Source organism: Sylvia atricapilla, chromosome 6 (genome assembly GCF_009819655.1).
Source record: "Sylvia atricapilla isolate bSylAtr1 chromosome 6, bSylAtr1.pri, whole genome shotgun sequence".
Lineage (NCBI taxonomy): Eukaryota > Metazoa > Chordata > Aves > Passeriformes > Sylviidae > Sylvia > Sylvia atricapilla.
Window position 1 is genome coordinate 39,760,789 of NC_089145.1, and position 16,178 is coordinate 39,776,966.

The window sequence follows — 16,178 nt, forward strand, 5'->3', positions numbered from 1 at the left end:
GGATGTCACAGTACTGTGCCCAGGAAGGCTTGGAAGGAAAGAGTGACCTGGACTCAGGTGTGCCAGCTGCTGCTGGGGCAGGAGGGTGTCCATGGGCACTGAGCTGCCTCTCCCACATCCTTTCTTCAATGAACTGAGCAGGGTCTTTGCCCTGCTCTGAACCTCTTCAGGCTCCTCCCTCTTCCCTGACACGGGATTTATAGTACAGCAGCTGAACAGCCTCAGGACCAGTGTTTTTCTTCCTCTTTACCTAAAACTACACTTTCCAAGGACTCTAACCATGCAGGTTTTGGAGGAACACACAGAAATTCAAGTTTTGCAGAAGGTTCTAAACTCAGTTATTGCTTTGAAGTCATTGCAGTAATCAACACCAAATGCACACAGATTCAGCTTTCCTCATTTTTGGGTTCTCTTTGGGATCAAGGCAGAGTTCTTGCAGGTCTGGCTCTTTCTCATTCTCACAATGTACTGTTTTCAGGACCTGGGAGACTTTTCTGCTCCTCTCTTTTTATCTCAGCTGGTCCTGAAATCAACATTCTTCAGGATAAAAGCATCTCCCATTTCCTATGTCTGGTGTCTTTTCCAGAACCTACAGTCCCCTTTGGTCTCTTCATTTGCAATTCCCTGCCACTGTTTTCTGCTATTCCCTCCCTTGTCAGGCGGCCTTGAGCAGCCTCCAAAGTTATCCAAGTTCCCACCTGATGATCAGTAGCCGAGTCTTCTTCCCTCCCAGTCCCTGAGATGCTCATCATACTTAAGAAATGAGGTAGCAGCTTTCTCCTTTATCCATGGCTGTTGCAGTGGAACAGACTTTTGGCAGTATTTAGTGACCCCTTTTTTATTAGCCCTCTGAAAAGGCACTAAAGTTTCTCTCATCACCTCCTGTGGATTCTGGGACACTCTAAGACTAAGGCAGCCAAGAAAGAAAAAGATTCCCTGCTCAGAGTAGGTTTTGTAGCCTCTCAGACATGCAGAGTCCCAGAGAGCAAGCAGAATTCACAAGCTGTGTGTGGAGAGATTGCCCAACTTGTCACTTAACATGAAATTTTACAGTCTTTCCCTAGGAACATATATTACTTAAACAAAATAAAAAGACTTTCCCCTTATCAAGCATTATTCTTTTACATTTACAGTTTGCCTGACATAAAGGAGTAATATTCCATGGTTTGCTACAACTTGTAAGTTTATGGCTCTTCTGTGGCAGATCAGACTAAACATAATTCATTCACAGCTACTTAGTGTTCTGGGAAATAAACCCCTGAACTTAAATAACTATAGTGTGACCTCTGTAAAATATTATTTATGGGTTAAGAACTGTTATTATGTACATATCAAGATATGCCAAAAGTTATAAAACAAACACTAGTCAGCAAACTGCACTGTTTACTGGCCAAATCACTCGTGGCTTGCTTTCTGGTTATAGTCCTACAAATTCTGTAAATGGAGAAAAAATATGACTTGGCTGCCTTGGTAATTAGAATGAAGTTGAAGCTATTGACCACTGAGGATTCGATAACAAATAATTCTCTGCCATAAACAGAATGCCAAAATATAACCAAGCAATCCAATGGAAACACATGGTGTTTTCCATTAAAAGAACATTGATTGCCACAAGGGTGCAGCCACCATCCCAATCAGCAGGAAAATGACAGCCCTTCATCTGCTGCTCATTTTGCAAATCTAATCAGGGGAAAGCTCCAAGCACGTATGTAATGCCTTCAGAAGGGAATTTCAGGTTCTGGTTTTGATATCTGCCATCCCACAGGGGGCTTGGGGAGCATGTGAGGGTGCATTCATTGCTCTGCTTGCCTGTGTGTAATTTACCTTTGTCAGAGCACATCTTGTGCACAAGGCTCCTGAAATGTTTTACAGGCAGGGCTGTACAGACACATAGATCAGAAATGTTCATATTAGTCAAAACCACATCATATAATTTTATGTGAGAAATCTGTCATGGTTTATTTCCTCTTCCCCTCACTCTCCCCCTTCCCCCCTCCCCCCTCCCCAAATAATGATAATAATAATAAATTAAAAAAAGACAGAAAATGTTTGAATGAAACATTAACCACCAACTTCATCTGGATAAGTCTTATAACAGTTATATTCAATGTCATAGGACAGACCCTTCTATCCTTTTTTCAGACAGAAAAGTTACCCAGGAATGTCAACGGGATTTTAATAATTTCTGCAATAAGAACAGATGTAAGTACCTGCATACAGTTTTTCCTGGCTCTCACATTAAGTCCAGTAGCGTTCAGCTCACAAAGATCCCTTTCAACTTGCTCTTTAGGCATCAGGGAGGGTTTGGGGCATGTCAAGTAAATTAGTATGGGGAAACTAAAAATTTTTTAGCCCTCTGAAGAGAAAATTTTTCTGTTATTAACTCAAGGGACTTTTTCTTTCCTCATCTTACTACAAAACTACCATGTAAGAGAGCTGGTGCCAAAATAGCCAACAGCCCTGTGCTTAAGACAACCCCTAGAGATGGTGAAGACTGAAATTCATGCTCTTTTGCAAGTTTTGCATTTGCACCTTGGTGTGCCACATCCCATGAGAATGCCCAGCCTGCTGATCCTTCTCTCCCGACCAAAATCCCATGCTGGGCTGAACCAGCTTCCCCCTGGGAGCTGGGTGGGAACCAGTACCTTTCCCTGGAATGTTTCAATCCATTTTGTTCAACAGGTCTCTTCTAATTCTGCTTCTTCCACTGTGTCTGCATCTAGGGACCTCAGTCTGTTACACGTCCTCACATTTCCTTCTTGAAATGACTCAACCCCACTACAGCAGGGACCCTGGCAGTGACTTGGTATTTACAGAAATACCATTGTTTTGGATTGAGCCTGCTGAAAGATCCCAGTTCAGCAGAAAGGAGAAGCCAGGTCTTGCACCAATATGATGCAGAATGGGAGGACTTTATATACTGTATTTATAAAAAGATACAGTTTGCTACTGTATTGTCGCCTCTGGATGGAGTTGCACAAATTCCAGGATTATATCCCTAATCTGGATGGAAAACTGGCTCTTAGCATTAGAGCCAAATTGCTCACTATATCACTCTGAGCTTCCCTTAGAATATGGCAGGTGCAGAACTTAGCCACCAGTCTCCAGGGATATGGGAGGTACTGGAACAGGCAGAGTTTGAAATGCTAGGTGTATTTTCCTTCAAAAAATTGAAGAGATGGCATTTCCAAACATTTAGTTCCTTTTCCAAGGTCACAGTTTAGGTTAATTTTTACTCACGCTCAGTGAGTAAAGATTTCCTGTGACCTGCTTTAGTTTAGCTGATGCAGGAATGGGGAAGGGGGCTGGATTTCAGAAGAGCTGTGCATCCATGTCTGTATCCTAGGAGGAAAAACTCAACCAATGAGGACACCAGGGCACACTGAGCACAGAGCATCTGAGACAATGTGAGCCAAGCACAGAGATCCTGGCAGAGGAACTGGGTGACCTGTGTCCTAGTCTTGGCTCTGTCTCATCTGCAGAGTAGTCTCAGGGCACCACTTTCCTCGCCTTTGGTCTGTTTTCCTTCTTCCCTTGTGCATTGTCTGTTTTGATGGCAAGCTATGTGAGACAAGCTGAGTGTTTCTCCCTAGGTGCTCACCCAGTTCCTTGTACAGGGTACTCCTATGCTTATTTCACTCCCCTAAGGCACCACTAAAAAGCAAATAACATGAGAGATCTGAACATTTTTGCTCCTATGTATTTAATAAGATTAAATATGTATTTCAAATGTGAGCTCCTGTGAGTCTCCTGGATTTTTTTTTTTTTTTATTTACACCCCAGAGTAATTTTTCATCTTTGATTGCACAGGAGGCTTTAACATTTATGTCCTTAGAAGAGGCTGGAGCTGGTAGTTGGAAGCACAGCCCTGTGCTGCTCAGTGCAGCCCCAGTCTGTCCAGGGGGCTGGTCTAACTAAGAAGAATCAAATTAAAGCACATCATAAAATTACAGCATGCTTTTCTGTAAAGGTTTATTTTTACTTTCCTGGGCCTGGCCTTCAGGTTCCATTAGGAGCAGTGCTCAGCAGAGCTCCCTGTGGGCTGAGGGTACCATCTAGAGGAACAGGCACTGGCCACAGTGGAACACAGGGATGCTCTGTCTTCCCAGGGGTGTTTTAAAGGCTGATGAGAAATGAGGGAATATGAAACGCTGACTCTGGATCCTGCTCATTTGTGCTGCTCACACTGTGCAAGGGTGACAAGGCGCAAGTGGTTTTAGGGGTTACATTAAAAGGGAGATAAAGGTGTGCTTCTTCAGTCTTCCCAAAGTCAGGGGTTTGTCGTTCCAAGGCCTGGTGGGAATAGTGCAGTGCAAAGAGGGACACAACTCATGGTGTTCCCTTCTGTGCACAGGGCTGGTAGAGAATCATTCAGGTTGGAAAAGACCATTTAGGTCACCAAATCCAACCACTGTCCCAGCATTGCCAAGCCCACTACTAATCCATGTCCCCAAGTGCCACATCTAAAAGTCTTTGGAACACTTCCAGGGACTGTTATTATTATTCCACCACTTCCCCAAACAGCCTGTTAAGGGCAGTCTGACCATTTCTTCTTTCAGTGAAGAAATTGTTCCTAAAATCCAATCTAAACTTCCTCTGGTGAGGCCATCTCCTTTTGTCCTATCTCTTGTTCCTTGGGTGCACCTGGCTGCACCCTCCTGTCAGGGGGTTGTGGAAAGTCAGAAAGGCCCCTGAGCCTGCTTTTCTCCAGGCTGAGCCCCTTTCCCAGCTCCCTCAGCTGTTTGTCATCAGACTTGTGCTCCAGATCCTTCCCCAGCCCCATTCCCTTCTCTGCCCCAGCCCCTCAATGTTGTTCTTGTTGTGAGGATCCCAAAACTGACCCCAGAATTTGAGGTGTGGCCGTGGTGGTCCTCTCAAGGCTTGTTCTCCAGGTTTATGGGACCCTGCAGGCTGAGCATGACCTTCAGGCTGTCAGTTCTCTCCAGTCTGGCCAGTGTTGCTGCAAAAATTGCTTCCGCAGTCCATGGAATAAGGTAGGTCTTCCTGAAATGAAGTCCCATTTTATGGAAGGAAAAAGAGTTCTTTGTAATCCAAAACTTGCAGCCTTCCCCTCTTCATAGGGATATTCTTTACATTCAGATCTCAGCACTCACTCTCCAGTTGAATCTCTCTTCACCCCCAAACAATTGGAAGGAGTGACTTTTGTAAGCAAGGGCATTGGCAACACAGCTGGTTTCTCTAAGAATCATGGAGAAGCTGACAGTATCTAATGACAGCACAATATATACCCAAAATAATGCTCCCATTCCATTCTCCTGTTGCAAAACCCTAAGTTTTATATTCCTGTTGCCTTGCCTTATGTCAGTACTTCAGCGGCTCCCGCTTGGTTTGAAAACAAAAGAGGCAGCTCCATCTAGAGGTCTGTGACGAGGGAAGAAATTCTGGTTTTCATAGCTCTGCTCTCAGAAGTTTCTGTTGATGCAGCGTTGTGTAAGTGGCAGTTCTTTCTCCTGTTCAGCGTGCCTTTTCCTTCTGGTTTCTCAATGTTTTATAAGTTCTAAGGTTTTTGGAGCAAGGTGTTGAAATTTTGGAGAAATCCTGAGCTATTCTTATTTCCCCAGCTTACTGAGAGTGAGCTGTAGCTCAGCAAGAGCACCCCAATGTGTAGTTTGCTGCCTGTGTGCAGAGTTTGGGACGGAAATGGGGTGGTCGGGGAGGCCCTGAGCATTGTTTCTACCTGATTCTTTACAGATATCTGAGAATTTCTCAATGCAGTGTGGGAGAGAGGAGCGTGCTCAAGGTGCACTGGTATTTTCTGGCTGAGTGCACACTCTGATCCCAAAGAAGGGAAAAGTGCCACTGTAGGAACCACCATGGAGTGGGGATGGGGACATGCAGGTAACTTCTACTCATAGGTGTGCACCAACAGAAGCTTTAAGTAATTAGGAATCTAACAGTCTGACTCAAAGGGTTCTTGGGATGGCATCTTCATATCCCAGGGCTCTTGTGCTTCACTGAGATTTTAAAGATCTCAGTATAAGTGCATACAGAGTGTTTTTTTTTCCCTCTCAGTGACGATTAAAGCAAAAATGCAGATATACATCCCCTGCACAGCACAGCACTGATATCCTGTGCTGGGGTTTGTGTTGGGGTTTGGCTCTGAACCAAGAGGAGAGTTCTTTGTAATGGACTGAAGAATAAAAATCTGTATTTCTTGGATTGAATTTAAAGGTTAATAATGCCAAATACTTCCTATGTGTTTCTTTTTCTTCTGATCATCCAGTCCAGGTAATTATTCTGTTCTCCCCTTAAACATGCTTCATCATCAATAAATTCTCCATAGTGTACTCTCATTTGAATACTTTTAACTCCATTATTTCTAACCCTTTCCTGCTACCCTTTCAACTTCCATCTGTATTATAGGAATTGAAGATGACAAATCTTGTGGTTACTAGAAAATGTACAGATAAATAGAAATTATTGGTCAATATCTGCTTTTCAGTAAAACAGAGTTCATTTTTTGAGATGAAGGAAGAGCATGCAGTTCTTGGCAGATGGGACTTTGCTCTAATGAGAAAAAGAAAATTTTATGAGAGCCATGGCAGGAAACTGAAAGATCAGGCTCAGTCTTGACTGAAAAAAGAACTTTGAGAGCTTGTTGATCCTTTGCCAGTGTTAAAGGAGTCAACTCAGTTAAGTACTCTTAGCTAATAGAATGAGTCTGCAGCACGTAGTCATAATAGCCCCATAACATTATTACATTTATTTTTTTTCCTCTTCTTAGTCAGCTTAGTGTTAAACAATGTCTACTGTTGTTTTAGCTCAGCTCATAGTTCAGTCTTTGGAGGACTTAGAAAAATGCAAAGTTATATTATTCAAGGAAAGAACAACGTCCTACTTCTTAAGAAATAACATTAATATTAGGTAAATATTGCAGTGAGCAAGGACATCTTTAACTACATCAGGTTGCTGAGAGCTCCATCCAACCTGACCTTGAATGTTTCCAGGGATGGGACATCCACAGCTTCCCTGTGCTAGTGTTTAACCACCTTTGTTGTAAAAAATGTCTTTCTTATATCTGATGTAAATCCACCCTCTTTTGGTTTAAAACCATTACTCTTATTGCAACAGGTTTGTCCCCATCTGTCTTCCAAGCCCCTTTTAACTATTAAAAAAGTATCCCTGGAGCCTTCTTTTCTCTAGGCTGAACACCCCCAACTCTCTCAGCCTTTCCTCACAGCAGAGGAGCTCCAGCCCTCTGAGCATCTTCATCTTCTCTGGACCATCTCCATGAGATCAATGTCCTTGCTGTGCTGGGGATCCCAGAGCTGGGATCCAGGTGGGTAAGGGCTCTGGGGTCTCTTCAGTGTTTGAACAGTCCTGCTGTCCATCATGGAGAATCCCCAGATCTATTATGTTCTGAGCTGACCAGAAGCTGAAAGAGGCAGAGATGCTCTTTTACTCTACCCCATTTCCAAAAGGTAAAGAGAATGCACACGCCTGACAGTCTGGGGCCATTCCCAGCAAGCCTCTGCTGCTTAAAGGCATAAAGTGCACATCCTTGGGCTTTTTAAGCACTTCTGAATTTCTTGTCCAACTGGTTCTGTTGCACAACATGTTAGCACGTGCTGGCTTGGGAAAGAGGGTAGGAAGGAAGTTGTTATCAGAAGCTGATAGGAGGGAAGCTGTAACCCAAGTGCCTTGTTTATAGGCAGGAGCAGATAAGCTGACTCATATCTCTGAGTCCTCAGCACTACAATATCTCCATGCTCATACCACGTGAGACACAGGCATGGGCATACACATGAGGCTTTAACCCCTGCCCCAGGGATGGCAGAAGCACTTTTTAATCCTTGATTGTACAAACTAGCACTGTCTTGAGCCTGTTCTTAGCAAAATCTCTCACCTTTTTCCTCTTGATATTGGATCCATTGGCTGCCATAGCATCTGAATGGGCTTGCAGGTGGCACTGGGCTGATGTCATTTGACCAAATCTGAAGTCCATGCTTGTCCTCTGACCACTTTGTGTGTAGTCAAACCATGATAAGATCCCATTTCACAAGCCAGAGGGGAACAGGGTTGGTGAGGCATCTCCAGTGGAGTGCATACAGATCCTGCATCGTGAATCACTTAATTTGGAGGAGTGTGACCTCTCCTCTTCAGAGAGTTAAGCATCACATGTTCCACCAATACCCTGTGTGGTTGTGACCCTATCTGATTGATCCAAGCCTTCAGTGAATAGGATGGATCACCTACACTTGGTGTGCCTTTGTAGGAGAGAACAACTTTAAAAGTACCATTAACAACTGCAGCGAGGTAGGAAAAGACCAACAGCTCAGAAACTGAGTTGTTTCAATACCATTAAATATACCCAGACACAGAGGGAAAAGCACAGTCATTTCACATATCCCCATCTCTGAAGTGCTGATAGTTGTCTAGCACTGACTGGAGGGAATCTGGAAGATCCTGTTCCCAAAGAGCACCAACAAGGCATTTCTGAGTGTCTCCTCCCTCGTTTGTGTACCATGGCACTGCAGGTTGAAGAGCACTGCTCAGACTGCTCCATGAAAGCTACTTCCATGACAAGCTGCTCCCAGTCCCTCACGGCATTTTGACACTGATGTTGTTTCTCCATTGCTTTGAACTGCAAAAAGGAGAAGAAAGCAGAGAGAAAAGTGGATCAGGGGTCTTCAGCATTGAAAATATGAAAGGGAAGGCCTTTCACATCTCAGTAATACTGGGGAATATTCCTCACATGCAGGCATTTGCAAGATGGTGGCTCTAAGCTTATTTGTAAGCCACAAGGTCAGAACAGAACTGTACAATTACCTGGACTAAAAGTTAATGAGGGACAGAAAGCATTCACCCTTAGCTGATGCATCAGTCCCCGTGAAGAGGAAGTAAAAGACACTTTTAGACTTGAATGTTGGATTTCAGTGAATTAGAGAGAATCATGAATGGAACAGAAGATTTTCCAGCCTCCTACGTACACATTACTGGATCTTTGACCTAAATCCCATTATTACATACGTGGATGGAAGCTGCTGCCCAGCAAATAGATACAGAAAAATCAGGCAAGCAGAGGGCACTGCAGATGCCTGGTGCCTCAGAGCTCTGTGGTTTAGAGGAGAGGTTTGCTGGGCTTGGGGCTGCCATGAGAACTGAGTGTCCACATGGATGCCTTGAACCCATTTCTGAGCGTGTCCGTCATGTTCGGGAATAAGTGAGAAACTGAATTATAAATAATAGAGCAAGGCTGCTGGGAAAGAAAGAAACCCCAGTAAACCAGAACAATCAGTTTGTTCTCCAGTGTTTCCTGTACAAGTAATAAAATCTAATAACTGAGTTGCTGTTAACAGTTAATGACCACTGCATTTGTTAATGGACCCAGACAAATGAGAGCAGTTTAATACAACAAACAGGCCATTAGCTGTATTAATGGTTGGCTTGTAGGAGTTAGTGCTCTTATAAACTATATTCTGCAGTTTATAATACCAGCACTTTATAAAATGACCAGGTGTTTTCCAAAAAAAATAAAAAATAATAAGGATCAGGTGAGCTACAATTTAGTAGTGGAAAATCAGTATGCATGGCAACTAGGAAAAGCTGATATTAGGTTACAATCTCTTTTTTTATTTTGCACTGGAATAAATCAGGATCAACAGCAAACCTACAAACCAGGGCTGATTCTTGTATAGCTTAAATGAGTGGCAGCTTTGCTTTTGACTTCAGTGAGTTTTGGATAGATCCTATAACTATTATCATTAGAGAGGAATTTGATTTTTTTTCCTTCTCCCTAGACCACAAATGATTCCACATATGGGATATTCAGTCTTCAGCAGCTGTCATTGTTTAAAAGTTTAACAAGCAGTCTTATAGAAAGAACTATAAAAGAGAAGTGATATAAATAGACTAAAATTAATACAGGAACAAAATAGAGTTACTTCCCATTCAATTGCCTCTACAGTTCTCTTAATTTTTGTACTTTTTATAGTGTATTTAGCTGCAGCTTCAGTTACAAAAAGTGTCACTGGCACTTTTTGTAATGGTAGTTGTGAAAGAAAATTCTTCCATTGCTTTACAGACTCACTGCTGAATGTAACCAGTGTCTTGTAGAAATTTTATGTGGAACAATTTAAGACTTTACCCTTAACTTGCCAAATGAGGATGACACTAAATTATTACAGAGTTATAGGTTACTGGGGAAGGGAATAACACACAGTTTGGTAGGAAAAAGAAATGGGGATTTTTACAGGCTCTAATTTGTGTACATCTGTAGTGTGAGATGAGGCCAGGCTTAAATCATGATGTTACAACAGGACTTGGCCAAGCTCTATGGCTTTGGTTATGAAGCTGAACTGGAAGTTTTTCAGACAGATTCCCAAAAATGTAAGAGAGAAGTTGCACAAACTTATCCTTAAGGTTGCTGTGACCTGAAGGAAGAATGCAGGAGTAAACTTAGAGAGTTGTTCCCATCTTTGACCATTCACCCACCTGCAGGGAATAGTGCCTAAGCCAGCCTAAGGAGGTGTCATTCTTTAGTTTTTTACTTAGATATTGAAATCACAGTTCAGAGGAACATAGCCTGCTCACTGTGCCCCTCCTAGATCCATCATATCTCAGCTATGCTGCTCCATGTCCTTGCTGTTGATTCCTTTCAGCTGCAATTTGTGGTTTAAGATGTTCTTGGGCCAGGGTTTATCTTATGGTCAGTAGCCACTATTAAGTCTATCCTCCATTAACACCTAGTCCTGGATAAGGCTGTTTGTATTTCCAGCCTCCATTTTTTTTTTTTTTTGCAATGAACTCCAAATTATAACTATGTATTCTGTGAAAAGGCATTTGCTTCTGTATGTTTTTAAATCTCTCACGTCAAAACAATTGTCAATGTCCTTTAGGTCTTGGCTGGGAAAGAATGAAAAATCCTTTCCTATTTATACAGCTCATGTGGTTTATGATTGTGCAGATCTTGCTCATATTTTCCTTTTCATTCATTCCTTCCAGACTTAGAAATATCAAGCTAGGCAGCCTCTTTCTCTTCACAATCATGTTTTGTACCTTTCATCCCCTTTGTCATTTTTTTTCTGTGCCTTTTCTAGATCTATTCTGCATTTTTTGAGATGGAGGGAGCAGCAGTCTTGCACACAAGAAATGGTGTGTCATTTATACAGTGCCTGAGTGACAGTTTTGGCATTGCTGTCAGTTGCTTCAAACAATTACCAGTAGTCTACTTGTCTTTTTGATTGTTAGTGAGCTTTAAGCTGTGGTTTGGTTGGTTTTTTTTTTTTTTTTTTCAGAGGGTTTTCCACTACTACACTAAAACCTTCTTCTAGAGTGGCAGGTTGATAAGATTGCCTGTAACCTGGCTTGTTGGTCCTGTAATTTACTCATAATTCAGATTGCTCCGCCTGTCTGCTTTATTTTCTACTTGTTGCCACTGCATGTCTTCCACCACTCTGCTGCTCAGGCACATCAGGAGATCTCTTCACTCTTCTCAGTGGGTTCCTTGAGCTCTGTGCTATGGGCCAGCTGCTCAGGGAACCATCCAGCTTGGCAGGAAGCATGGGAAGAGCTCAGCCTCCCTGAGCACTCGAGGGCATGGAATGAATCACCCTGCCATGCCTGCAGCCTGGTCTCCGAGGTCCTGCTGGGGAAAGGAAGGGAATCCACACTTCTGCAGACCTGGCTGGCCCCCAGAGCTGTGCAAGGAGGATCAATGCAGCCATCACCAGATGGTGCTGCTGCATTTAGCCTTGCAAGGTCATGGTGTGCATGGATGTTTTGATTCTTGGAAGAAAATACCTAACTGGGGATGTTTTTCCACGGCATGGATGTCTGGAGAGTAGGCAGGGTATGTTCTGACTTCATGTCGCTGCTCAGTTCTCTTTGAGAACAGGACATTTGGGCTTTGGCTGGGAGTTCAGAATAGGGGTGTGTTCAGATGCTGTTTGAGATGATCTGTTCCAGACTGGTTTGAGTGGATAAACAAAATTAATTAGATTCACATCATATGAGTCCACAGGATTGATTTTTTCCTCCAGCAGAAAACTGCCTCGCATTGCTGTTCACCAGAAATACTTACAACTGTGGCTCACCTGCTTTTTGCTGGGAGTTTTAAAACTTGCTAGTTTGGTGGTTTTTTTTAAGTCTGGGTAGAGGAATCATGAGATTCCAGTGAACCACTATATAGGAAAGTACTTTAAGTCCTCCAGCATGGCAAAGTACTTCACCTTGTGTGATTAAGCAGAGGAAATGTCACTGTCTGAACCTTTAACCAGCAGATTTTTGTCTTCTCCCTCTTTCTGACAATAAATATGTGAGCCAGCCATTACTTCCAGCAAGTAATACTTGGGATGACTTTCATCTCTGCCTGCTCAGGAAACTGAGGAAAAGGTAAAGAGAAATTTTGACAGTCCTGTAGTAGTCTGCAATTGTAATTCATGTTTATCTCTTAACTACAGTCTCCTAGTGCCAAACATTATTCACTGCCATTGCAGTGAGCCCTTTGAAAAGGCTCTGAGCCAACTAAAATCTATTAGATGATTTGGAATTTAGAGAGTGAGTGCTCCAGCCTCTCTAAGGCCTTTAGCTTTGTCCTTTGGGCACCTGTGCTGGGTGCTTTAAACTTTAGGCTGTCTTTAAACCTTGTTTGCAGCCCTGAGTGAGTCCTGGTGAAGTCTCCTAAGAACTCTGGGTTGCCCACGATGGTCAGTATGGATTCTGCCCTGGCTTCAGGGGACAGCTCATAACTAGGAAGGACAGAAGTGGTGAAAGTACAAAATTACAGATACTGGTGCTCTGCAAAAGGTAAATGAGGGACTTTTTTACTTTATGGTGTCATGAAAGAAGAAGTGCTGAATCCAGACATGAAAGCAGTAGCAGATATACAGTTGATAAAAGGAAATATTTATTTTATTTATTTCTGACCTCACTGCTATGGGATACTGGAATCCAAGAAAGTACAAAGATTAAAACCAGGGAAAATAAAATTACCCAGAATGATCACAGCTAATGTTAAAATAATGCATTCCAGAAGGAACACAAAAATCCTAAATCTACAAGTGTTTTATGACTCGGCCATACCTGCTGTTAAAAGATCTAGAGCCAGGCACTTCTGGAAACAAAATCCCAGAACCTGGAGTGGCAATTTCCAAAACTAAGCCTGTATTCCTGCTCAGGATAAGCTGTCCTAACCTCAAGTTTAAAAACAAAACAAAACAAAAGAAAACCAACCAACCAAAAAAAAACCAAACCAAAAAAAAAAAAAAAAAAAACAAACCCAAAAATACACCAACCAACCCCCCCAAAAAAACCCCAAAACACAACTTAAACACTTGTCTTCTCCAGGTAATAGTACAGAGCAAGGAACTTAAAAGCCTTGTAAGGAGATCTGTCAGAAGTCTGATTTAAGAGTCTACAAGTTTTTCTGGCAGAACAGTTGCTTCCATGTGAGGAGTGATCACATTACTGAACTTGTTCCACCTGCTCTCTTCCAGAGGAGGCAATCAGAGACAACCTGCTCTGTCTGAAGCTTGTAAGGAGCCTTGGCTTTGGTGCTCCTGCTAAACTTGGAGTTCTAGAAGAAGAAAACAACGTGGAGAAAGGGGATGGGAGAAAACAGAGACAGTCTGCTAGGGAATGTGAAAGATGGCAGCGCTGAGGCGAGAGGAGGGGTCTGGAAAAGAAAAAAATAATGAAAGAAACACATCAAAAAGAGGCTGTAAGGTGTCAGCCAGTCTTGGCACCAGCCAGCTGTTGTGGGGTCACTCAAGGGACCGCATCTCAGGGAGTGCAGCCTAATTCAGATGATGCCGGCTGAACCGTGCCACGGGGACGGCAGCATTTCATTGTTCTCTACCCAGCTCGCACCGCTTCGCTGTGAAATCTGCAAAGCAATTACAACTAATTAAATCTCGACTTTATTAAGTGCGATCAAACCCCCGAAGAAATCCACCCTAAAACCAACCCCGCGCGCCGAGCGCCAGGCACGTTAATCACCCTCAATTAACCCCCCGAACGGCGGAGTTGTTCCAACAGGGCAAAGCCGACACGTCCTTATGTTCTCCGCGCACGTTCTCCCGGCGGAGCGATGCTGGGAGGCGCCGGCTGCCAAGGGCGAGGTGCGGGCGGCGGAGGCAGCGCTGCTTTGGGTCTCTCCTCCCGCTACAGCCGCGGAGGGGCCGCAGCTCCGAGCGGCGGGAGCAGCCCCAGCCCTTCCCGGGAGGCGCTGAGCACGGGCTGGGAGCCCCGGCGGGGTCGGAGCGTCTCGGAGCTCGCTCCCGGAGCTGTGCCCTCTCTCGGGGCCGCTCCTCGCCGCTGGCCGGGGGCTCCGGGCCGCACCCGGGCGGCGGCGGGACGGGCACAGCCCTGCCCTCCCCGCCCATCCCCGCCTATCCCCGCCCATCCCCGCCTCGCTCCGCGGCTCCTCCTCTCCCGCCCAGGTGTCCCCGGGGCGGATCGCCGGCAGGAGCGGCCCGGGCCGGGCGGTGCCGGAGCCCCGGCTGGAGCCGGGGGCGGGCGCGGTGCCGCCCCTGAGGAGGCGCGGCGGGGCTGCGCCGGCCCGGCAGGAGAGGCTGGGTGCCTCTCCCGGCGGGAGCGGGCTCTGGCTCTCCTCCCGGCTCCCGGGCGCCCCGGGGGCGCGGCCATGTCCGGAGCGATGAAGTTCAGCGGGTACCTGAAGGTGCGGATCGGGGAGGCGGTGGGGCTGCAGCCCACCCGCTGGTCCCTCCGGCACTCGCTCTTCCGCAAGGGCTACCAGCTCCTGGATCCCTATGTCACCGTCAGCGTGGACCAGGTGCGCGTGGGGCAGACCAGCACCAAGCAGAAGACCAACAAACCCACCTACAACGAGGAGTTCTCGGCCACGGTCACGGACGGCCATCAGATCGAGCTCTCCGTCTTCCACGACACCCCCATCGGCTACGATGACTTCGTGGCCAACTGCACCTTGCACTTCCAGGACCTGCTGCGCTCCGCCGCCCCCAGCGACACCTTCGAGGGCTGGGTGAGTACCCGTCCGGGGGAGAAGCCGGGAGAGCTCCTCTGGGAATGAATGAAGGGCACCCGCGGAGCCGGGGCTTGTCCTCGCATGCCTGTGCCGCAGACAGGCAGCGCGATGTGTGTCTGCAGGTACACAGGTGTGCTCCTTCACGCATCTGTCTGTGCCCCTCCGCTTCGCATTTGCTCGGGCTGCTGTTCTTTAGGGACCCTGAGGACCCTCAGCTGTCGTAGCTGGAGGGTGAGGACGCTGTGGTGGAGGGCTGTGAAGTCTCTCCTGTTGGTAAATCAGCAGAGAGAAGACCTGTAATACATGCTTGCAGACTACACTAGCGAATTCACACACAAAGGTGTTCCTTCCTCCTTCTGCTCAGCACACAGAGGCGCGCTGGGAGACTCGGATACCTGGGCTGGATGTATTTTTGCCCAGCTCTACACATGCTTGCACAATAGTTTGATGTGTGCATGTGGATTTCTTTGACTTCTTAGCAGAATGGCAGGACTAGTCTTGTGTCTGTTATGTACACCGCTGCTCTGGGTCAGTGCAGTTTCACTCTGAGCTAATTCCAGGTTATTTCCAGGTAAATGTCACTTGTATGCAGCCCAGAGAACCTCATTTATGGGTTAGTCCCGATGGTGAGAGAAACAGTACAGGCTCTGAAGTTGTCCCTTTGCTTCCAGTCTTGTAAAGGGAGAGGAGGTGACTGCACTGATTCAGACAGTTTGCTGGTAAGAGTTTAATAAAAAAGCTATTTAGGTATTTATTCTGAGTAGAGAAGGTGCAGAAGAGCTGAGAACGTTCAAGGCTGTGATGGGTATAAACTTTTTGAGGCCAAGAAGTTCAGGATATGCGGTCAGATAACCACCACAATAAAACCAAATGTTGAGGAAGGAGAGCTGACAGTGTAGAGAACAGATAGATATCTAGATCGTATCACTGAGGAGAATGTTGGGACTTTCTGCTCTCAGCCAGTGTCTGTGGCTGAGGTGTGATGCTACACCTTTGGGGTGATTACAGGCAATGATTAATAAATTTATATTGGGGCTATTTTATTTAGGCACTTTATGGACAGGCCTGAGGTTCATGCACTGGAGGTGTTCTCTCTCAGACAGTCCCTGACGGGATTTTTGTGTCAGACAGGAGGATCCCAGCCAGTCTCCAGTGGCTTGGCTGAGGTGTTGCCCCTGACAGCCCAGCCAGAGCTGAGGTCACAGGGTTT

The 16,178-nt window shown here is 45.4% G+C and overlaps 1 protein-coding gene across 1 annotated transcript in view; it reads left to right on the forward strand.

The window, feature by feature from the left end:
* Positions 1 to 14,497: 14,497 nt before the first annotated feature.
* PRKCH (protein kinase C eta) overlaps positions 14,498 to 16,178 on the forward strand; it is a 114,734-nt gene continuing 113,053 nt past the window's right edge. The window contains exon 1 of the mRNA XM_066321619.1: positions 14,498 to 14,965. Within this exon, the coding sequence (XP_066177716.1) occupies positions 14,606 to 14,965 (360 nt within the window). The 5' untranslated portion in view covers positions 14,498 to 14,605. The remainder of the gene's footprint in view (positions 14,966 to 16,178) is intronic.